Source organism: Gossypium arboreum, chromosome 1 (genome assembly GCF_025698485.1).
Source record: "Gossypium arboreum isolate Shixiya-1 chromosome 1, ASM2569848v2, whole genome shotgun sequence".
Taxonomy (NCBI): Eukaryota; Viridiplantae; Streptophyta; class Magnoliopsida; order Malvales; family Malvaceae; genus Gossypium; species Gossypium arboreum.
In genome coordinates this window covers 14,795,242-14,819,605 of record NC_069070.1, presented here as the reverse complement: position 1 = coordinate 14,819,605, position 24,364 = coordinate 14,795,242, and the positions used below count along the sequence as shown (strand labels likewise).

The 24,364-nt window shown below is 30.4% G+C and overlaps 1 protein-coding gene across 2 annotated transcripts; it reads right to left on the bottom strand.

The window, feature by feature from the left end:
- Positions 1 to 5,287: 5,287 nt before the first annotated feature.
- Positions 5,288 to 9,329, bottom strand: LOC108480916 (lipid droplet phospholipase 1-like). 2 transcript variants are annotated; one of them, XM_017784050.2, is made up of 10 exons: positions 8,925 to 9,329; positions 8,456 to 8,523; positions 8,079 to 8,149; positions 7,705 to 7,947; positions 6,891 to 7,066; positions 6,734 to 6,789; positions 6,587 to 6,639; positions 6,340 to 6,499; positions 5,740 to 5,837; positions 5,288 to 5,608 (listed from the first exon to the last, which is right to left on the bottom strand). In XM_017784050.2, the coding sequence occupies exons 1-10, from the start codon at positions 9,059 to 9,061 to the stop codon at positions 5,537 to 5,539; spliced, it is 1,134 nt and encodes a 377-aa protein (XP_017639539.1). In that variant the 5' UTR covers positions 9,062 to 9,329; the 3' UTR covers positions 5,288 to 5,536. The 2 variants fall into 2 exon arrangements, with proteins under 2 accessions (XP_017639539.1, XP_017639540.1); XM_017784051.2 differs by having other exon boundaries at positions 8,983 to 9,329.
- Between the last annotated feature and the right edge of the window lie 15,035 nt (positions 9,330 to 24,364).

Below are 24,364 nucleotides of genomic sequence, written 5' to 3'. Positions count from 1 at the left end.
CGTTAATTGACGGCCAATCGACGGGCATATGGTGGCTTGTTCACCGGACTTTAACTCTGGCTAGGGGGCGAGAGAGAGGGAATGAGAGAGAGCAACTGATTTCTTTTCAAATGAAGATAGCGGAAATGAATTTAGCCCAAAAACTTGGCTTTCATAGCATTAGGAAACGGCAGCGTTTTGGGGTTCCCTCCCCAGACGCAAAACGACGTCGTTTTGGGGAGGGAACTCGCGATTCGACCCGCCTAGAAAGAGGATCCGCGCATTTTTTTAGCGGAAGGGCTATTTGCACATTTAGCCCTTCCGCTTTTTCATGTCTCTATAATCAAGTTATTGCTACTTTAAATTCGGCCCTGGAATATGTCCCGTTTTTCAATTTGGTCCTCGACCACGCGCTGCTTTTTTAGGATGGGGAATATTGCGTTTTCTGTACTTCTAGGATATGCGCATGCTGCAATTTGGTTGTTTTTCTTTCTGTTTTCTTTGAAATTCACCCCAAAATTCGTTTTTGCTTCGATTTTCGTCCCTCTTCTACTCTTTCTCATTATTTTACTTTAATTTTAATTTTATTCATGCTATTATATTTTAATTCTGTTATATTTTGTTATACTTATATATATGTATATTATATATATTATATAGTATTTTTAATAGTTTTACTATTATTGTTTTTATTTTGTATGTCACCTATGTACTCTATAAATATATATGTATTATATTCCATATCACACATATTTATACATCAATATTATATTATGTATATTTCTTTTTTTAAATACTATATATATATATGTATATATTTAGATATTATATGTATGATATTTATGTTATGTACATACTTTTAATATTATCATGTATTTATTTTTTACATATGTATATATCTATATAATATCATTAATAGTTATTTTTAATATTATTATGCATATCTTGTGTAAATATTTTAAATATTGTATTTTTATTATGTATATATTTTAATACGGATACATTTTTATTACTCGTATATATATTTTAATATTATTTTTATTGTTATGCAAATACTTTAATACTATATCATTTTTATTTTTATTTTTCATATCATCTTATGTTTATGTTTTTCAAACTATATCATGTATATATATTTATATAGTTATTAATAGTGTTTTTTATTATGATTATTTCTAATATGTATGTGTTATGTATTTACTTCTAATACTATGTATTGTATATTCTTACTATAATCATTATTACCATCACCATTATTTTATTATCATATTATTATCATTTTTTTATCATTCATTATTTCCTATCCTTTATATATTGTTATTGTTATTGACGTACATTATTATTATCAATTTACTATTAATTTTACTTTTATTATTACTACTATATTATTATTATTATCATTATCATTATTATTATTATCATATTTATACTTATATTTATTTTATCCTAATGTCATTTTATTATTATATATATACATATCCTTTTACTACTGTTTTTATATACATATATTTTAAATATTATTACTAGTTTTTATTTTTTATTACCATTATTGTTATTATACTTGTATCTATATATATTTTGTTTTAATACCTTTATTATTACTACTTCCATTATCTTTTATCTCTAACTATTATTATTATTTTATATATATTATTATCTATATTATTATTATTACTATTATTCTTTATTGTCATGGTTAATATTTTTATAGCTATTATTTTTATTACTAATATTACTATTGTTATATCTAGTATTATTTTACTTTCATTATAATTACCACTATTATTATGGAGTCTTTAACATTTTTAATTTATTCGGTCATTTTCAAATTAGTATTTTTACGAAGAGGGATCGTATTTTAATGTCTTTCAAGCTTTCATTTTTTTCGACACTAAGACACTAATTAATCAACTAGGTACCAATTTTTGGGCGTTGCGAGGGTGCTAATCTTTCCTCGTGCGTAACAGACTCCCAAACTTGTTTTCTTGATTTACGTGGACCAAAATCGTTGTTTAAATAAATTAAACCATTTATTAAAAGCAACCACTTTTACAAGGTGATCCAATCACACCTAAAAAGATTGGTGGCGACTCCCGTTTTCGTTTTTCTTCAAGTTGATACCCATTTTCCAAAAAAATGGTTACGACAATCACTATAATATCTAATTTTACCGCTATTGTTATTTTTACACTAACAATAGGTAAACACACTGCCCATCTAAATCCACCCGAAAAGAGGTTGAGAGGATAATAATGTTAAAATAATTGGTACAAAAAACTGTTTTGTTGACACAACGAATTTTTAAAATTTTTCATAAAATAAGACTTCTATTATGATATCTACAATAATAGATTTGATCAAATAAAATACTTGTATTTTCAAGTTAGTGAAATAGGCCAAAATGCAATAACCTTCTAGGAAGGTGATGAATTTGTCAAACGATTTAATTTAGAGTCTAAATACTTTTAGGTTTCAACTGGTCAAACTCTTGGATGCTTAGAGAGTGAGGTCTAATTCAAATAACTAAACACAAGAAAAAAATAATTACTTCCCAAAAGGTAGTTGACTTTTCCTAAAGGGTATCTAAATTTAAAATTCAATTTTTAAATTCAATTATAACTACAAAGAAGAACACAATTATAATCTCTCAAATTTACAATAAAAAAACTAAAAAAATTAAAATTTATTCGAATTTAAAAAATAACTAAAATAAAATTAAAATTCACCAGAATTTCCCTCACTTGCTTAGTTATGAATTTCAACACCCTTATTGTCTCTGCTATAGAAAAAAAAAACACAAGAATTACATCAAAATAGGAAGAAGTAAAAAATAATATTTTAAAAGAAAACCAAAGTTCTAATACAACTTCAAGTAGAGGCCAACAACATCAAGGGATACCTTTCCTTAGTGTGTCGCATTACATGCCCAAATATTGAGGTTTTTCGCATTTTCTGTATTGGTACAATTACAGGTACATTTTAGTCTTTAATTAAAAACAAAATCATATAATTATTCAATCTAATAACTTAGTTTTCCATTTTAAAATATTATTTTTCTAATTAATTAATTAATTTAATTTTAATTTCGTTAAATTATGATGACTTTACTATATTAAAATTTATGTGTAAATCAATTTAATTATCCAATTGAAGTATAACTATGATAACTAATTAATTTAATTCTCACTTTGGACTCAATTATTTAATTCCATATAATTAAATGATCAATCAAAAATAAAATTACTTTCTAAGCCATCTCGAGAAAATACATTTATTGCAAATAGTAACGCATCCAACTAATATCTCATTTTTATCCATTCGTTCAAAAAATTCTTTTTATGTAATCCACTTAGAATTGTGTTAAGCTAGCAGTCAGGGATTAAATAATTGGTAATTAAGTTCCAATGCTTCGTCTATTAATTGCAAATTATTTGGTCACGGAGTCAATCCACTAAAAGTCTATTAATTGCAAATTATTTGGTCATAAGGTCAATCCACTAAAAATATCATGATTAATCTCCTTATTATATACCATTACGGAAGCAACATATATTATGCTTTTGCCTAATGACCATGTCATACACGTATTACATTCATAAGATATCCTTGATCCCTTTAAGTTAAAATTTATTCCCTAATCCAATCCATTTTATCTCATTATAACCATTATATCTTCTATGTTGATGATGATCATTACTTACAAAACAAATGTTCCAAGGCCACGTTTCATTTATAATCCATACAATGTCATCGAGAATATATCATTTACCCTTTATAAGTTATGCTATTATGAGTGAAGTCATGTTATACATAAGTTATGTACATGAAATACCAACTTTCAACTCACTACTACAAAAGCCCATTGTTAGCTCAATAATAGGTCAAAAACTCAATGGAAATAATCAAGAAATGGGTGAATTGGCCTTTTAAAAATACGATGGAAGCAATGGAAGAATATGAAACAATTGACACAACGATTTAGAGTGGTTCAGCCCCAATTGCCTACTTTACTACCTTAGCTTTCCACACCTAAGGATTTTCCTAATTTCACTAATTTGATCAACCTTTGGTGACAAGGTTTAACCTTGCATCTCCTTTAATATTTCTACACAAATCTTCTGACTCAGACCCTCTCGAAGATAAACAAATAAACAAATAAAAAATAATAACTCTTACAAGATCAAAGTATTTGCCAATTAAGCTCAATTACAAAGAAAAATACTTGAGCTGATAGAAAAACAATGAAGCTTAAAAGTGTACGTAAGAAAAATATGGAAAAATTAAGCACAATGGTTGCTTGATTGATCTTTAGGCTTCAATAATCTCTCTTGTTATTGTAAGACCTTTAGAAGCTAGTATTTATACCTTCCAATTGATTTCTAACCGTTGTGGTTATTGGGATATTGAATAAAGTCATTAGGGATGAAAATACCAGTACATTGATTTCACCTGCAAGAATAGGGATCGATACCAATAGCATTTAATGCCTATTTTAGTGACCTTTGGAATCATTTCTATCGATACCCATGGAAATTATTCGATACCAAATAAAAGTTATTGATACTTGATAAATATTTTGCAAGTCAAAATGTCAATTTCGTATCGATACTGAAAAATTTATTGATAAAAATATATCATTATTAATACTTGAAGAAATTTATCGATACCCAACAAAAAAATATCGATACTGGATCGATACTTTGTAAACATTTTAGAAAACAAAATGTCATTTTCAGATCGATAGCAAAAAATGTATTGATAAAATCTTTGTTCTAATAATACTCAATAAAAACTATCGATACTCAATTATCAATATAATATCATTTTAAGTATGCATAATGCAATACAAATATATATATATATCTAATATAATAATAAATTGATATAATTATTCTTTTAAATCTATACAATTAAATTAAAATTAAAATTTTATGTATAAATTTAAATCACAATCAAAGTTCCATATGTATAAGTAATTTTGATATCTATCCCAAATATAATACATTATTTTTGAATTTATCAAGTATTATGTTTTAATACATTATTTTTCGATTATCATTTTCTATTTTTAATTCATATGGTGAATCCTTTAATTTTTTAAAAGAATATTTTAATTATCAAATACAATAAACCTTACATGATGAAACTAGTTTATTGCTGTTAAAGCTCAAGTAAATATACAGTACCGTGAGAATATATATTTAACCACATAAAAGATTGAATTCTATTTACTTACTACTATAAAATATTTAAATTATAGCAAGCTTCCTCAAACTTTAGAATGTTTTAAATGATCAAAGACAAGAAATTATTAAACAGCTTTCACGAACCATAAATTACTGAATAATATCTCGTTAGAACACGTATTTATGTCGGTGTATATTGCTGAACGTGCACGTGTATACAACATAAAAATGATCAATGAATGAACAAAATTTTCTTCATGACTGCCAAAACCAATCATAGTTTTCATACCCATCCTTTGCCAATGGGGGATTTCAAGCACCGACTTACAGTGAGTTGCAAAAATTTATCTTCGCTTACCTAAAGGAGATCTTCATGTGTGAAAATGGTCGATCAGATGTTGGATTACGTCCGCACCTTCTGTATGCATAAATTCATCTTTAACCTGCAAAATGTGCAGAATAGGAATTAGCACATCAAAACAAACTTAAAAGCATAAATGATCTCATGCATGAATATGAACCATTGGTAGTACCCAATGAATGGATAGAGATTCATAGAGAAAGAGAGGGCAACCTGTATGACACTGTGAGCAGCAAACCTCAGTCGACTGTTGTGAAAACTAACATCTACTTTTTCCCATGAAACTCGGGATAGGCCTCTAACCAATTCCTCTGCACAACATTATTGGATTAATGGAGTTGTACAATCTGGAAACACTAAAGAAAGTAACATATGGTAATTGGAGGAAAAAGCATGCAAGTTAGATTACTTAGTCATGGAAATTCATTAAGAAACAGAAAACCATTTAGATGCAATGGAAATTAAATTCATAATGATAAGGCAACAAATTCACTAAAAGTCGGACAGAAGAAAGCTGAACACTTTTTTTTAAAGCTGAACACTTTTTTTTTTCCCTTCCATGGTACAAAGGAGACCAAAGCATAAGAGAATTAGTGAAGGAGCATTTGTGAATGTTGGGGATTAAACCTTGCTGGAATCCAACTTCCTAAGTTGAACCATTTGCGCTAAGGCTCGGATTTAGAGAAACACAACATAGATACAAAATTATTTTGGGAAAGCAAGCTAGGGAACTTTGAATGCTGAAGATAACCAGAAAAAGCAAACAAAACAAAAGTAACATTCCATCTCAAGTCAGAAACTAAGTTCTTATACCTTCTAGTGTCACGGACTTAGGATGCGCAACCCATGACACTAGCTTGTCAGATGAGCCATCATCCTCTGTTGAAATAGTTTCATACTGTTCAGAATCACATGCCTTGCAGTGCTCTTCATACACAATATGTGGATACTTTTCATTTAGAGACTCCCCCCACTAATAACATTACAGAACTGGTCATTAATAACCAAAAGAGTAGTAAATATGAACTAAATTGTAAAAAGTTCACAAAGATGAAAATACCTTTGGCAGTTCACTTTCCCGTCTTATTGATGATGTTCTCCAGCCCACAATATCTATTGAATATTTTATTAACAGAAAACAAATAAAATTCAGCACAGATCTGGAATGGGTGACAAAAAAATTGAACAGATCTTGGTGAAAGGATACGATCATAGCCAACATTGGCATACAGCACCCGTCGTTTGAATAAATGCAGTGCAGACCTGCAAAAAAGGTTTACTACTATTTCAGTCATTTTACGAATTTAGGTCTTAAATATCAAATCTTAAGTAACTTGACAAAAAAAAAAGTTCATATTGCATACATGAAATAACACTCTTCATAATCTTCCAACATTCGCTTAAGCAGTGGAGGCTGCAGTGGAGGCTTTTCTACATCATCATCAGTAAGAAAAAGGTGCCGACCTGTTCTCCTAAATATCCAATGAATAACATAACTTGCAGCTTTCTCAAAAGCAGTTACCCCAAAAAGAAATGGTACCTGTAAATAAACATTTTGTTATTACATCACAAACCAACAACTGGTAAAATCTATAGAATAAAAAACAGGAGCTGAACTGGTGAGGATCCAATGTAGAAGAGATTTTAATATTAAAACACTATTTTAAGTTTAAATAAAGTTAAAGGCTTCAAATCTCACTGCTAACAAGTAATTTTTTGATAATAAAAAATAAAACAAATATAAAACCGGTTTCTGCCAGTTCAATAGGTTTATAACCAGTTCAATGAAATCTGTGTTTAATATATGTTATTGAACTAGAGGGGCCACTGGTTAAACCAATTCGGCTTTTCATTCACTGCTAAAATCCTTGACATACCAACACTGGTGAGAGATAATATGCTGTATAACACACAAAGTATGCCATAATCTATATGCTTTGTTTTACAATCAACAAAGTACAACGGCGAACACAAAGTCATAAACCAAATCTATTCCAGACCAAAAACAACCAAATTAGAGAACACACTCCGAAATATAATGAAAGCTGGAAATGTTGAATAACTCCTTCACGGTGATCTTTGTGTGTGACTAAGCATGTGCAGAACACACACAGAGAGAGAAAAATAGTGTGTTTTAGCTATTTCATTCATCTATGCATGTTAAGACAAAGAAGCTACCTGCTTATTGCCTCTTGAACCAAGATGAGGTGTCGCAACAGTTATAAAGTTAATAGCCTCTAGGCCACCAATTGTAGCCCTTGGTTCCTCCTTGCATCCATTACCGGATATATCATCTTTAACTTCTTCCTTAGGCGGTCTATAGAGTTTCCCGATCGCATATCTAGCCACTAGTCCTCCCACAGAATGTGCAACAAAAGAGATCTTACTTAGATTAGGCTTTTCTTGAATAACATCAAGGACCTAGCATTGAAACATTTTTGTTGATAGCAAATAAGATTATGTAATTGATACTCTTATATTAGAACAGATAAATTTCATTGATTTTGAGTTTTGACAACTTAAATAGGGTATTATTAACAAAGTGTGCTAACCTCATCAGCCAACCGTTCACCCATTACATCCACACCATCTAAGGAAAGCGTAGCCATATTCCGTTCACTGCCTGCAGAACAAGTAAATCATCCAAGTAAAATCAAGCAGACATACTCTATCCAGAAACTTAAACATCAACATTGCTGGCCTTACAAACTAAACACTCAACAGCTTACTAAAAAGTAAAAGTCTTGTTTTAAAAGGAGATTTTTGAGCAATGCAGAAACTCAACTCAACGTTTTTCGATACCAGTATGAATGAATTGATGGTTCCAACATCCCCTACATTCTAAAGAAGATATGAACAAGTAGCAAACATACAAAAGAAGTAGCAAGCGCTGTTTCTCTGAAAAAGGATGCCTAAAAATGTTACTTACAATGGACAAATACTTTATCGGGTAGCCTTTTAACAAATTGCTCTGCTCCATACTTCCAATTTGAAGAACTGCACAAGCAAGCATACAAGCAATGCCGAAACCAATTTCAGGAGAATTTGTAATAATATTAATATTCGATAATACACCGTAAATAGATATTATAACACGATTTAACACAAGGGATTCGAAAATTTCCATGTGAATTGGAAATGATGCAATGAATGACCATGCTACAACAGAAGAACAAAAGAAAATTTTCAATTCAAATTCAACATTGATAGAGCTAATCCAAGAATCAGATCATAATTTAACAACTTCAAATTAAACCGAGCATAAAATATGGCTACAACTAAGAAAGAAAAAAAATTAACAGTACAAGATAAAAAAAAATCAAATCAAAATCCAATTGAAAAAACATCTCAATGTTCCTTTTAAGGAAAGTTTTTGACAAAAAAAAAAAAAAGGGGACCTGCCGAGAATTCCATGGACCATGATAACAAGATGATCAGCTGATGAAGAAAAAGAACCTTTACAACTCCAAACATCGCGACTCCCATTCACCGACTCTGACGAACAAACTCCATCGGCGGCGACGTCGTTTTGCATCCTTAATAACTTAAAATCCTTGAATTATATATATTCTTAGTGATGTTCAGTAAACTAGCAATAAAAAGAAGTTAATTTTGAATTTGAATTGAAACTTAGTTCGGAGATGATCCAAGATTGTTGACAAAATATTAATAAAAAGGAAGGAGAAAGCGCGAGAAAAACAAGGGTGAGAATTTGTTGGAACTTTGAAAATAAATAAATAAATGAGGGATAGGAAAAACCAGAAAGCGAAGGAAACGTAGTCAGGGAAGACGTGGCGAGGAGAACCTACAAATGGAAACTCTATACATGGTCAAATTTATATATGCTCCTTATACTTTCCCTTTTTGTGCATCCTCTACTGTTATTTAGCTTAATTGGTCCTGTATTTTTTGAAATGTTAATTTTTAGTCCAAATGTACACGAAATAGTTCCCATGTTGAGATTAATTTCTGGTTTAATTTTTTTTAAATATATTTTTCACAGACCCTTTTCTATTGAAAAGATAAGTAAACAATGATGGGTGACTTATCACTTAATGAAAAATGAGTTGAGTTTAGTCAATCTATATATATATATATATATATATTAATAATTGAACTATATTTTTTAATTTGATTTTTAAATTTATTAAACATTATATAAATTATTTCAATATACTACAAGATTTATTTTTATAAGATAATAAAAAAAATTAATGTATGATTCACATGTGGGAGATGACATGAAATTTCTTTTTACATTTTAAATATTCAATCACTTTTTATTTATTTTATTTTAATTTTTTAATTTAACATAAGAAATTTATTTTATTTTGAGTTTATAAAATTCTTGGTTTCATTTTTAATATTAAGCATAAATTTTAATGTATTTCCTTCGCTACTAAAGATATTTTTTTGAAATTGAGGATTTTGTGCGTACTTTAAGCATGCAATCCCTATTAAACCATTTTGTCATTAAAAGTTTAAGTAACCTCAAACCCATATATAAAGTAAAATGTGAGCATATTGTTGTGAAAAAAGAAAACTCAAAAAAAAAGAAAAGAAGATAAGTATTCTTATCATTAAATTTTACGTCATTTACCTCTTGTCAGTTATATTGTATTTATTTTGTCCCTCATAAGAAAAGACTAACACCAGTATTGTTTTGAGGTAATTTATATAAGTTTAAGTATTAAATTAAATAAAACAAAAGTTTAAGCACCAAATTAAAAAGAAATGTGAAATTGAAGTACGAAATTGGATTTATTTTTTCTTTTATCTTTTTCCTTAAAAAAACCAGCTACATCTATTAGTGCTCTGAAAATGTGGAACTTGAAAAGATTGCTGGTAATTAATGTTTAAAAATTACCACTAAAATCAAAAAATAAATACCGAGTTAAATTATAAGTTAAAAAAAAGGAGCAAATCCGTAGCTTCTAATGCAAACTCAACAGTCAAAACTCTAAATAAATACCATAAAAACGATTACACACACATAAGTATTTATTCTATTTATTACACTTAACTTTAAACCCTTAATTTTTAATTAAACAACAACTGTTAACTTCAATTGATATGTACTGATTTCAATATATTAAGGCTTAGTTTGGATAGGCGGTATATTTATCTTTAATGAGGTTAAAAATAGCAGTGGTGGTGAGATTAGTTACTGTAGTGGTGATATTGTATACCATAGCGATGAGATTAGAAACAATAGTGGAGTGTGTGTTTGGATCCAAACGCAGCTATAGAAATGAGGTGAGAATTGAAAATGATTATTAAGGACATCATATTAGAATTGATATATAATAGAAGTTTTTAAATTATTTTACTTTTATAAAATTATTAAAATATGTGAATTTATAAATTCATTTAATAAAATATTAAAATGTATCTTCCAATATTTTATTATAAATATTTTAATGAATTATATAATAAATTTAAATTATTTATTAGATAAAATTATAATTATTTTTAATTTTTATAGTTAAATTTTATTTTAAATTTTTATAGTTAAATATTCTTTTATAACAATGATAAATATTATTTTCACAAATAGTAACGTTATACTTGGATCAAATTTTGAAGTATCTAAACGGATGATTTTAATAAAAAATATAGTAACATAAGACATAACAAGTTTCATTATTATTAGAAAATAGGTTATGATACAAAATGTTTTTACAAATATGAATTAATTAAACTAGTTGTAATGGTTTCCCTTAACACCGCGATTTTAAGGTCACTTTCACTATTAGAAGAACTAGATTCACCTTGATCAAAATGGCCTGAAGAGACTGGCATGTCGAGTATATTCTCAAATTGTCGAAAATCCTCATCATTTGACTAAGCATCTCTTCGAATGTAATTATGCAAAACCATTGTTGCAATAAATATTAAAACTTGCTTGTTGAATGAATAACTTGGAATGTCTCTTAATATTGGCCATTTTTTTTCCACACTCCAAATGTTCGTTCAATCATAGAGCGTAACGAAGAATGGGCATGATTAAAGATTTATTTTTTTTCCAGATACTCGATGATTACCTCGACGAAAATCAGGTAAATGATATCATTCCCCCTATATGGACCTAGAAAACCTGTCATTTGTGGATATCCTGAATCCACAAGATAATATTTTCCTACAAAAAAGTAAAACATAATATCAAGTTTAAAAATAAATTAAAATTTTTAATCTTGTTTTTATGTAAAGATTAATTAAAAAATTAAAGTTCAACCTGGTGGAGGGTATGGAAACTTTAACTCTTGTTTTTTAAGTGTTTGCAAAAAAAATTCTACAGTCATGTGTTGTTCCTTCCCAACCAGGAAATGCAAAAATAAAGCACATGTTGAAGTCACAAACTGTCATAATATTTTGAATTGGTTCATCTTTTCGTTCGATATAAGGTATTTGACAAGAAGGCAAAATGCATGCTTTTATGTGTGTTCCATCTATGGCCCCAATACAATCCTTTAAAATAAATACAAGTAATGAGATAAAAGTTAGAAATAATTTATATTTTAAAAATATAAAGATTATGTAAATTTTACCTTAAAGTGAGGCCAATATCTTGTATCATGTTGAATATGGTTTGGTACTTCCTCGAATTGACCTTTAATGGGTTTAATTTTGTCTATTCCTATTCGAGCAAATATATGCAACATATTAGTAAAAATTCGACTATCGGTTTCCCTAGATCGCTGAAATCACTTTGTTGCATTTAAATTTGATTCTCTATTTCCAAAAATCTACAATGATAATGCTAACTTCTCCATCACGATACGTTCCCATGCTTTAAGCCATAATTTGTTTGCAAATCATGCAACAAGCTGTAAAATATATTTTTGGCATCCTAAAACTATTCATGCAACGATCATCATGCCCATTTAATACTTCGTCCACCCACATTTTACTTGTATAATTTGAATCCATAAACGGTTGCATAGTGAAATAAGTTTCATAGTGTACCAATACACTTCTTAACACATATTCTTCCTCTTCATGATAATTGTTGTGCTCAAATTGTGTAACAATTGTGGCTATTCTTCGTTGAACTTCTTCACTTAATTCAAGGGTATTATAATTCATATCAAAATTATTATACATATTGTTAAATTCATCCATAACCTGAAAAAGTAATCAAATGAAAATAAATTAATATTTTGTGACATTCTATACAACACAGAAACTTGAATAAAAGCATAGCATAAAAATACCAAACATAAAAAATATCATACATTAGTTTTACACATAAAAAAAAATAGTATAGTTATATTACAATAATAATTCTAAGGAGCTTATGGTGGAGGTGGTTGATGGTATGGTTGGAAGGGAAATGAGGATGTTACTACCAATGATGAAAATGATACACTTGGATTTTGTTCAGCATACTCACGTCGAAGCCACCAAACCCTAACATCTAGATCTAAGTTCGAAAACACTTCTCATTTCACCGGTATTTGAAACATTTTGATGACAAAATAGTACAGTTCGTCTTTTTTTGGAATTTCATCTCCCAAAGCACGCAAAGCATCTATTTCATTTGAAATAGTATATTAAGAGTGAAGAAAAATAATTTCATTCACTGACTTCCTTGGAGTAGCCATACTCTCACACAATTTCTCAATCTGAGTAGTTAATGTATTTCTTGATGATTTTCTACTTAAACTTGATTTTTTTTCTTTACAGTGTACAACTCCAAGTGTTTGCTTTCTTTGATTAGAAGTTTCATTATAAGAGTTTGATGGTGCCTCATTAGGAGGAATACATTTATTCTCATTACTATGTTCATCTAAATCACCATATCCATCATTAAGTCTATCATCTCTCATAGGACCCCTGTTTGGAAGAACACCAGACAAAGGTGCCCATGCATTCTCTCCAGTGGCTACAATGCCACCAAACTTTTGCCACATTAACTCATTCAATCATGGTTCAATTCATTTCTTCTTACATCCTTTAAAATTAGGATTTTCCTACATAACATATTAAATGTTAAATGTTATACTAAGATTTTTTATATTTGTAAATTATTAATTTCAATAAAATTTATCCATTAAAATAATGATAAAGTGAATACTAACCTATATTTTTTCAGCCCACCATTCTTCGGTAGCATCGACCGTCTTTTTTAATGGACACCATCCTATACCTGTAGATTCCTTAAGCTACTCCCTCCATAACCTCCATTCCTTTTTTAATGTATCCCACTTATTTTCAATTGAGGTTTTCCATAAATTTTTTTGTGTTTTTGCTTGAAAAAGAGCAATGACATTTTCCTATCCTTTTGAGTTTAGATGAGTTGTCGATCTATTACCAGCATTGACTTTATTCATGCAAAGTTCACAAAATATCAACGTCAGATCATCATATCAAACAACTTTTGTTGCTAAGGTACCATCTCCCTCCACAAAATTTCATGTCTTTACCATCTATTATTATTATTTTGATTTTAAATGTCAATGACATAAAACCATATATATATATATATATATATATATATATATATATATATCATAATAAGGATCATTTAAAGATCACCATTATAACAAATATAAACAAGCATATATCTTAAGATATCATGGTGTAAAAAATAAAATAAAATAAAATAACACACAAATTTTACGTGGAAACCCTTTCGGGAAAAAAAACCACGGGCAGAGGAGAAGAAAATTCACTATGTCGAAAAATTTGAATTCAATACAAGAGGAATAGACTATGTCTATTTATAGGCTTGTAAAGCCATATTCTAGTAGGATTGAAACACCTTATCCTAATCAATATAAAATAGATGGAGTTTAATAAGGTTTAAAAACCTTATTCTAAAATAAAATAAAAGAAGTCTAGTTCTATATGGATTTTACTTTTATTTTATTTTCCATCGTATTTTATTAAATAAGAATTCGGGTCACTTAATTCTAACAATCTCCACCTTGACACAAATTCTCAATGAACAAGTTCTTCATCGCAAACTTTGAATGAACAAGTTCTCCACCTCTTCCATAAAACCCCTTAAGGGTTTAACTTCAACAATGAATACCAACCAAGTTTAAGCAATGCTCAAACTTGGTTATAGGAAGTGACTTAGTCATCATATCTGCAGGATTTTCATGAGTACTAATTTTGCTCACAACAATATCACCACGAGCAATAATATCACGAACAAAATGATACCGAATATCAATATGTTTTGTTCTCTAATGAAACATTTGATCTTTTGTAAGGAAGATGGCACTCTGATTGTCACAAAATCTTGATCGATTTGAAGGTCTTCATTGAGTTCACTAAATAGTCCCTTCAACCAAATAGCTTCTTTACAAGCCTCAAGAATCGCCATGTACTCACTTCAGTTGGTAGACAAAGTGATGATGGTTTGCAAAGTGGCTTTCCAACTAATTGCACAACCTCCGACTGTAAAGACGTAACCTGTAAGAGATCTTCTTCTATCAAGGTCTCCAGCAAAATCAGTATCAACATACCCTATGACTCCATCTTTAGTTCTTCCAAATTGTAAACAAACATCAGTAGTGCCTCGTAAGTATCTTAAAATCCACTGAACTGCTTTCCAATGTTCTTTACCAGGATTTGCCATGTATCTGCTAACTGTACTAACTGCATATGATAAATCTAGACGTGAACAAACCATAGCATACATGAGAGATCCCACTGCACTAAAGTATGAAATATGTGACATGTATGTAATCTCATCATCTGATTGTGGAGACAAAGCCGATGAAAGTCTGAAATGGGCTGCTAAAGGAGTACAACAAGCTTAGCACTTTGCATATTGAACCTGCAAAGAACTTCTCAATGTACCTCTTCTGACTTAGGTACAATTTACTTGCTTTTCTATCTCTGAGAATCTCCATACCAAGTATCTTCTTTGCTGGTCCTAAATCTTTCATCTCAAATTCTTCACTTAGTTGGGTTTTGACATTTTTTATCTCTCCTTTATCTTTTGCTGCTATTAACATGTCATCAACATAAAGAAGTAGATACACAAAAGAACCATCACTGTTTTTCTTAAAGTAAACACAACTGTCTAAACTACTTCTTTTGAAATCATGAGAAGTCATAAAGGAATCAAATCTCTTGTACCACTGTCTTGGTGATTGTTTCAAACCGTAAAGGGACTTTCTCAGCAAGCAAACATAGTCCTCTTTTTCTGAAACTATAAAACCCTCTGGTTGTTGCATGTAAATATCCTCCTCAAGTTCTCCATGCAGAAATATAGTTTTTACATCTAACTGCTCAAGCTCCAAATCATGCATGGCCATAATCCAAGCAAAGCTCGAATTGAACTATGCTTAACTACTGGAGAGAACACATTTGTGAAGTCTACTCCTGGAATTTGACTGTAACCCTTTGCAATAAGCCTTGCTTTATATCTGGGTTCTTCAACTCCTAGAGTCCCTTTCTTTCTTCTTAAACAACCATTTACAACGAACATCCTTTTTACCTTTAGGAAGTTTCACAAGGTCCCATGTTCTGTTTTTGTGGAGTGATTCCATCTCTTCTTGCATAGCAAACATCCATTTTTCTGAGTCTTTACAGCTAACCTCCTCAGAATAATTAGATGGCTCTTGATTCCCATCTATATCTTCAGCCACATTTAAAGCATAAACAACAAGATCAGCCTCGGTATACTTTTTTGGAGGTTTAATTTCTCTTCTAGTTCTATTTTTGGCGATAGAGTATTGTGGTGAAGAAGCAACTCTATTCTCAATTTTTATTCTGGCTTGAGGAGTTGACTCTGTATTAATCCGATGCTCCACCTGCTTTTAATTTTCTTTATTGGAAGAGTCTTTAAGAGATAAGTTAGGTAGCATAGCAGTTTCATCAAAAACAACATCTTTGCTAATCACAACTTTTCTATTTTCAGGACGCTATAACCTATACCCTTTTACACCAACTTTATAACCAAGAAAAACGCATTTAATAGATCTCGGTTCCAATTTTCCATTATCAACATGAGCATACGCAGGACACCCAAAAATCTTTAAATCAAAATAATTAGTAGGATTACCAGACCATACCTCTTGTGGAGTTTTTTTCTCAATGGCAACGGATGGAGATCAGTTGATCAAAAACATGCAGAGAGGTCATTTACGCCAAAATGACTTCGGTAAGTTGGCATTTGACAACATACATCGAACCTTCTCCATGATCGTTCTGTTCATTCATTCTGCAATGCCGTTTTGCTGTGGAGTATGATGAACTGTCAAGTGTCTCATGATCCCTTCTGACTTGCACAATCTATTATGACGAACTGTCAAGTGTCTCATAATCCCTTCTGACTTGCACAATCTATTAAACTCATCAGAATAAAACTTTAAGCCATTGTCTGTGCAGAGGTATTTTATCTGTTTTCCCGTCTGTTTTTCAATCATAATTTTCCAAGAGTTAAATGCGGAAAACACATCGCTTTTCTGCTTCAGGAAGAACACCCAAACTTTTCTGGAAAAATCATCAATAAAGGTTAGCATATAATTAGCTCCACCTCTCGAAGGCACTCTGAATGGCCCCTACAGATCAGAATAAATATACTCTAACGTTCCCTTCGTGTTATGGATTCCTCTAGTGAATCGAACTCTCTTTTGCTTCCCAAAAACACAGTACTCGCAGAAATTCAGTTTGCAAATTCCTTACCCATCAAGAAGTCCTCTTTTGCTCAATTCTGTCATGTCATTCTCACTCATATGCCCTAGGCGCATATGCCAAAGTTTAGTAATATCATCATCTGACAAGGAAGAGGAAGCGGCAATTGCATCACCGAATGATGAGAACCCTGCAAAACATATAACTTGGCAATCTTTCTCTACCCTTTCATTACAACAAGGGACCCTTTGGAAATCTTTAAAACCCCAATTTCAGTTATGTATCTGTACCCTTTTGAATTAAGAGTACTCAATGAAATTAAATTTCTTTTCAATTCTGGAACATGCCGTACGTCACTAAGTGTTCTGAAAACTCCATCAAACATCTTAACTTTAATTGTTCCAACATCTATGATTTTACACGAAGTATTATTTCTCATCAAAACAACACCTTCAGACACTGTTTCGTAAGTTGTAAACCAATCCCGATTGGGACTCATGTGGAAGGTGCAGCCTGAATCAAGTATCCACTTCTCACTTACTTTAGAATCATTGACAGAAGCAACTAGAAGTTCACCATCGCTGTAGTCTTCTACAACATCAGCTTCACCGAAATTTTCTGGTTGTTTTCCCTTTTGATTCGCAGCCTCCCTTTTAATCTTATTTTGTAGCTTATAGCACTCAGATTTAATGTGCCCTTTCTTCTTGCAGAAGTTACAAGTTTTACCTTTGTTTGAAGACTTCGATTTACCCTTAGATTTACCACGAGGATTTCGTTCCTGTGTCTTACCACGATTATCATCAGCATTCTGATCTTGTCTCCCACGAATAATGAGACCCTCTCCTTGAGATTTGGGTTTAACCACAAGATGCTTCATCTTATCATACGAGGTTAAAGGATCATAAACCTCATCAACTGTGAGAGACTCCCGGTTGTATAAAATCGTGTCTCTAAAGGTTGAATAAGACGGGGGCAACGAACAAAGTAGAATCAACCCTAGATCTTCCTTATCATACTGAACCTCCACGGCCTCCAAGTTTGAGAGAATTTCTTTAAACACTGTTAAGTGTTCGTGTACAGACGCACCTTCCTCCAAACGATGAGCATAAAGACGCTGCTTCATATACAACTTGCTTGTTAGAGTTTTCGACATACATATTTGTTCTAGCCTCTTCCATAATGCAGCGGCAGTCTTCTCTTTCATCACATCCTGTAAAATTTCGTTGGACAAATGTAGATGTAATTGTGTTAACGCCTTTCGATCCTTACGCTTCTTCTCTTCATCTGTTAATGTCGAAGGCATCTTATTTATCCCTAGCAGGGCATCCTCCAGATCCATCTGCGCAAGAACTGCTTGCATCTTAATCTGCCACAATGCAAATCTGGTGTTGCGATCTAACAGCGGAATTTTATACTTCAAAGACGACATTACTGTGATTGAGATGAACAACCCGGAAGCTCTAATACCAATTTGTGAAAAATAAAATAAAATAACACACAAATTTTACGTGGAAACCCTTTCGGGAAAAAAAACCACGGGCAGAGGAGAAGAAAATTCACTATGTCGAAAAATTTGAATTCAATACAAGAGGAATAGACTATGTCTATTTATAGGCTTGTAAAGCCATATTCTAGTAGGATTGAAACACCTTATCCTAATCAATATAAAATAGATGGAGTTTAATAAGGTTTAAAAACCTTATTCTAAAATAAAATAAAAGAAGTCTAGTTCTATATGGATTTTACTTTTATTTTATTTTCCATCGTATTTTATTAAATAAGAATTCGGGTCACTTAATTCTAACACATGGTATATATATATCCACGCATTTGTAGAGCTCCTTCAATATTTCTCACAAAAACTCTTTAACAATTTGATGTATTACTAAACAAAATATTAAAATATAAGTATTTAATTTCACTAATATGGGACATATATACATGTATATCGTGTCTCCACACCGATTTCTAAATATGAATGAAAAAACCAAGGGTGTCCAATATGAATACTTAAAAAAAATGAAGAGTCAATGTGACAGTTTAGCATTACCACCAAATCATACAACATTTCATTACTTCTTAGATAATTGTATAACTATGTTAGATCAATTTTCCACACCACCTAAGTTTCATATATCTAGATTTCTAAAGATGTATAACAATTCGGCCTCTCAAACACAAAGATCTGTAGGGGATTGAGAAGGCTAAAATTCTTTCAAAAGAGGGATCTTTCAAAGCTGTGTTTCTCAAAATTTGTTGGTCTCAAAAGCTTACATCATTTGAAAGGAAAACTGAAGAAGCATAAGAACGTATATACCTATATGGAAAGACTACATCTCTAATATCATTAGAGCAAAACTCAATTGCCTATTCAAATGCAATAAATTAGTTTTTAAACAAACCCTTTGTTCTTAGCCTAATAATTTTTTGTCCTTCAAGAATTTTCCCCAATTTTATCGTTTGTTTCATCATTTCAATCTTGTATTAAGAAGAAAAACTACAACTGAGCACTACACTGCACTAAAAAATTCTTAAAAAATTTCCAACTATAAGCTAAATTTTTGCATTCATTGTAGAAGTGGAAACTACATCTCGTATTTGCAAATACCCCAAACTGATCAATAATCTGATCTAAACTTGAAATTTTTTGAAATGAGACAAAAACATAACATGAACATGATACCATACTCAACACAAATATATAAAAACTAGCCTTTAGGCAAAGAAAAAAGTAGCAGCCACAACCAAGAATAAAGCAAAAAAGTAGGGAGAAACCAACAATAATCACTATTTTAGTTCTCAAATTTGAAAAACAAGTGACTGTTTTGTTCCCAAATTTGAAAACAAATAAGGTTGGGAAAAAAATTAGTTTAACTTTCAAGTATAAAATGGTAAAATAATAAATAAAAGTATGGGTACTTTTTTCTGTTAATAATACCTACTGCTTTATTGGGTTGGACTGGTGCTAAAACCTCTAGTCAATTTTGAGGTTATCAATGTGATTGAAATAAATTTGAACGTACTGTTAATGCTGATCCAAACAGGCTATCAGTGAGGTTGATAGCAGTTATCTACCCAAACTGCACCACACTGACATTAATTGCTAAACCAGAGGAAGCCTAAATCAGTTTTTCAATCGGTTTGTACTAATTTTTGGTCTAATCGATTTAAAAGTATTTTTCAAACTAATACACTAACCAATTCTTGATTTAATCAGTTTGATCGCCTAATCCGTTTCAAAAAAACCTTAGAACTAGGATTACCAAATTATTAAAATTTATTTTAGCGTTAAATGTTAAAATCCCTTGTATTAATTACAATTAAAAATTCACTAATCACCATTAAATGTAAGGGTAAATTACAAAAATGTTACTAAACTATTGCTTTTATTCTATTTTGATCACTGAATTATTATTTTTATTTAGTCACTAAATTTTTGAAAAAAATATTTTAATCACTCTTTCATTAGTTGTCGTTAGATGAGTGATGGGAAGTTGATGTGAACTTTAATTTATTGATTTAATAATAAATTTAGCCTTTAATGTTTACACATTCTATCAATTTGATTTTAAATATAAAATATTTAACAAATTTAACCCCCAATGTTAACAAAATATGTCTTTTTAGTTCAATTCTAAAACTCAATAATTATAATCCTCAAAATTTACAAAATTTATTAATTTAGTTCTAATTTTGAAATTTAAAAAAGAAGAAGATATTTTAAAATTATACAAAACAAAATCCAATGGCATCTAACATTTTAAATTATTTTCTTTTCTCTTCACATTTCCATGGCAGCGAAATAATCAACTCATCGATGAATCAAGCAAATTAAATAAAATCAAGTAAGGAATTTAATTAAAAAGAAAATTTTCTTATGCATAAAGGAGATAATATTCACTCATATAACTATTGCATCAATGATTTTTTTTTTTTTAAAAAAAAGGGAACTCGTTTCATCTCGTTCTATTTTCTCACACTTTCCCATGAACCAAACAACCCACTCCGAGAAACAAATTAAAAACAAAATTTACGATTGCATTAAACAAGAAAAAACTTCAATCCAAAAAAAAGGAGAGACTTACTCTGGTGTCAAGGGGATTGATAAATAAATAAACATTTCTAACCTTATCTGTTAAATCAAGTTAGAATGTTCAACTTCAATTTGAATTTTGTTTGATATAAGTATCATATTTTATAAAAATTATAATTTAATTTAATTTATATATAAGATAATATTAATTTAATTATATTTTAAGAATTATATAATATTAATTTAATTAATGTTTTTAATCATATCATTTGATACTAAATTAAGTGCTCAATTTAGAATTAGAATTAAATTGACAAATTTTATAAATGTTGAGGGTTAAATTTATTATTATTTTTAAAACTTGAACTAAAATAACAATTTTTAAATATTGAGGGCTAAATTTTTATTAGACTAATAAAAACCCACATCAACTTTCCATCTCTCATCTAACTGCAACTAACAAAAAAGTAACTAAAATATTTGATTTCGAAAAGTTTAATGACTAAATCGAAAAAATTAATAATTGAGTAACCAAAAACAAAACGAAATCAATAATTTAATAACCACTTTTGTTGACACTAGTCTATTTATGGGTCGGGTCAGGCCCGCCTGAAAATCGAGAGAGTTTGGATAAAAATATAGGCCTGAAAAATTAGTTTGCACAAAAAAAATTAAAAAATGGGTCGGGCCTTAGATAAGACATTTTTGGCCCGAGCTGGTCCTGAATTCACTAAAGGACAAAAAATCTGCTACTTTTTTTTCTATTTTAGTGCTATTTTCTTATTGCTTTCACCCTATTTTGCTGTCATTTCACTATTATATTGCTACTATTTTGTTGTTATTGTTTGGATTGTTGTATACACTTGTTTTATTGTTAACTTTATTATTATTTTAGAAGTATTTTCTTCTTAAGTTGTATTTATGTTAGTGATGTTTAAGTATACATATTTTTAAAATTTATTTTCAACTTATTGAGAAATATTTATTTTAATGTTTTTAATATTTTGATATATTTTATATATTTAAAATTATATAAAAATAATATAAAAATTTAATATGGGCGGATCGAATATGAATTTTAGCATTTTTATCCGGACCAAGTTTAAACAAAATTTTAGGTCTATTTTTTAAACCGAGCCCAAGCCTAAGATTTTAGTTGGACCGAACCCGGCCCATGAGCATCTCTACTTAACACCCACAAATGGATTTCTTTTATTCTATACTAAGTGCACTCTTTGTTTTTTTATACTTACCAAAATTCATGAACCTAAACTTGAGAAATATGATGGTTGAACAACTTATAAAAGAACTCAATATTCATAAGTATGGATGAACGAAATTCATCTTCAAAAATAACTTCTAAATATACCTATTTTATTATTTAATTAATTTCTTTGTCATATCTATATACTTATAAGAGGAAGTTCTAATTGACATATGGTTCCACCTACATGTTTTTTATTACATTTAAAAAAAATTAAAATTGTCTCGGTAATTTTATTATGCCTAAATTTGAAATTTAATCTTTATAATTAAATTTCTAACATAAATTGGTCCATATATTTTTATAATATTATTAGCTAATACAAATAATTAATATTATTGACTTTTTAGTTAAAATGTCATATAGTTATATATAATTTGAAAAGCCTAAATGTCTTAGAAATATATCATCTTCAAAGTCTACCTTCTTTTCCTTTTGATATTATAGGACAATGATCAAGTTTTTGTTTTGACCCTTATGTTATGATGTAAGTTAGTAGTGACGATGTTAAGCAGTGTTAGTTAGGTGTTAGTTAGTCTGTTGTAACAATTAGTAGTTATGAAGATGGTTACCCTACTGTATTAAATAGGTAACTGATTGTTCTCTTGAATAATACAATTCATACTTTGTTCATACTAAGTATCTTGACATGGTATCAAGAGCACAGGTTCTTTTGGTATTTTTTTTCTCTTCTTTTGTGTTCATGGCAACGGAAGGTGTTCCTACTGTTGACACACATCGACAGTCTACAAATGTTGGTACAGCAGTTCATTCTTCTGGTTCTGGTACTTCTGCTTCATCGAATGTGCAGTATTTTTCCAAGCATGATACTATCAAGCTCAATGAACATAACTTCCTTCTATGGAAACATCAGTTGTTGTTCATTCTTTAAGGTTATGGTCTTGAAGGGTTTGTGTTAGGTACGGTTCCTACTCCTCCTTCTTTTTATACCTGGTGATGATGGTCAACTTGTGGAAAATCCAGCATTTTTGGTCCATAAGAAGCAAGATAAGTTCTTGGCTTTTTGGCTTCTATCTATAATCACAGACAACATTTTAGTTCATCTGACTGCAGCTAAAACGAGTCTTGACATTTGGACAGCTATTAGCAGACGTTTAAGTGCCAAGTCTAGTATTAAAATCTCGAGTATATGCCATAACCTATACTCGATCAAGAAATCCAATCTTTCTATCAAAGATTATCTATCTAAGGTCGAAAGTCTTAGTGATAGTTTGATTGCTGCTGGAAGTCCTGTCACTGAACAAGAGCAGGTGAGTATAATCTTAGCTGGTCTTCCCATTGAGTTTGAGTCTATTCGTGTTCTTGCTACTGCTACTCCCATGACTCTTGACTTAGTTACTGAGATGTTGTTGGATTGTGAAGCACGCCAAATAGCTATGTTGACTGATGTACCTTTACAAGTTAACCTGGTTTCTTAGCAAGGCAATCAGGATTCTATGAAAGCAGGTTCTGACACTAGTCGTGGTTCTCATCAAGGTCACAAGAATTTTGGTCGTGGATGGTCCTGTGGTCGTACTTGTGGTTCTGGTCGAGGGTGGTCACGATCGAAACTACAGCTTCAATTATGTGGTAAAATAGGACATATGGTGCAAACCTGTTATCATAGGTTTGATGAAAATTTTTCTAGTCTTGGCTCGAATTCCTTACCTTCAGTCAATTATCATCATCTTAATGAGCATCCTTCATCTCACTGTTCAATGTCTCAGTGTTGTGGACATTTTTCACAGTCTTCTCCGGCTTCTTCACCAGTTGTTCGAACACTGCAAGCTTCCTTACCAACACAGCACTGGTATTCTGATTCGGGTGCAACTAATCATGTCACCCCAACTATGGCCACTCTTACTGATATGTCTCCCTACACAAGTATAGGCCAAGTATCTATGGATAATGGTGATTATGTTTCCATTGATAACGTAGGCTCTTCA

What these genes read in the sequence shown, in the direction of transcription:
- LOC108480916 (XM_017784050.2), bottom strand. Translation starts at nt 9,061, where the DNA reads ATGCAAAACGACGTCGCCGCCGATGGAGTTTGTTCGTCAGAGTCGGTG. An exon ending in GTGAACGGTTGGCTGATGAG is followed by an intron (nt 7,948 to 8,078) that starts GTTAGCACACTT and finishes TTTCAATGCTAG; the next exon opens with GTCCTTGATGTTATTCAAGA. An exon ending in GTTCAAGAGGCAATAAGCAG is followed by an intron (nt 7,067 to 7,704) that starts GTAGCTTCTTTG and finishes GTTTATTTACAG; the next exon opens with GTACCATTTCTTTTTGGGGT.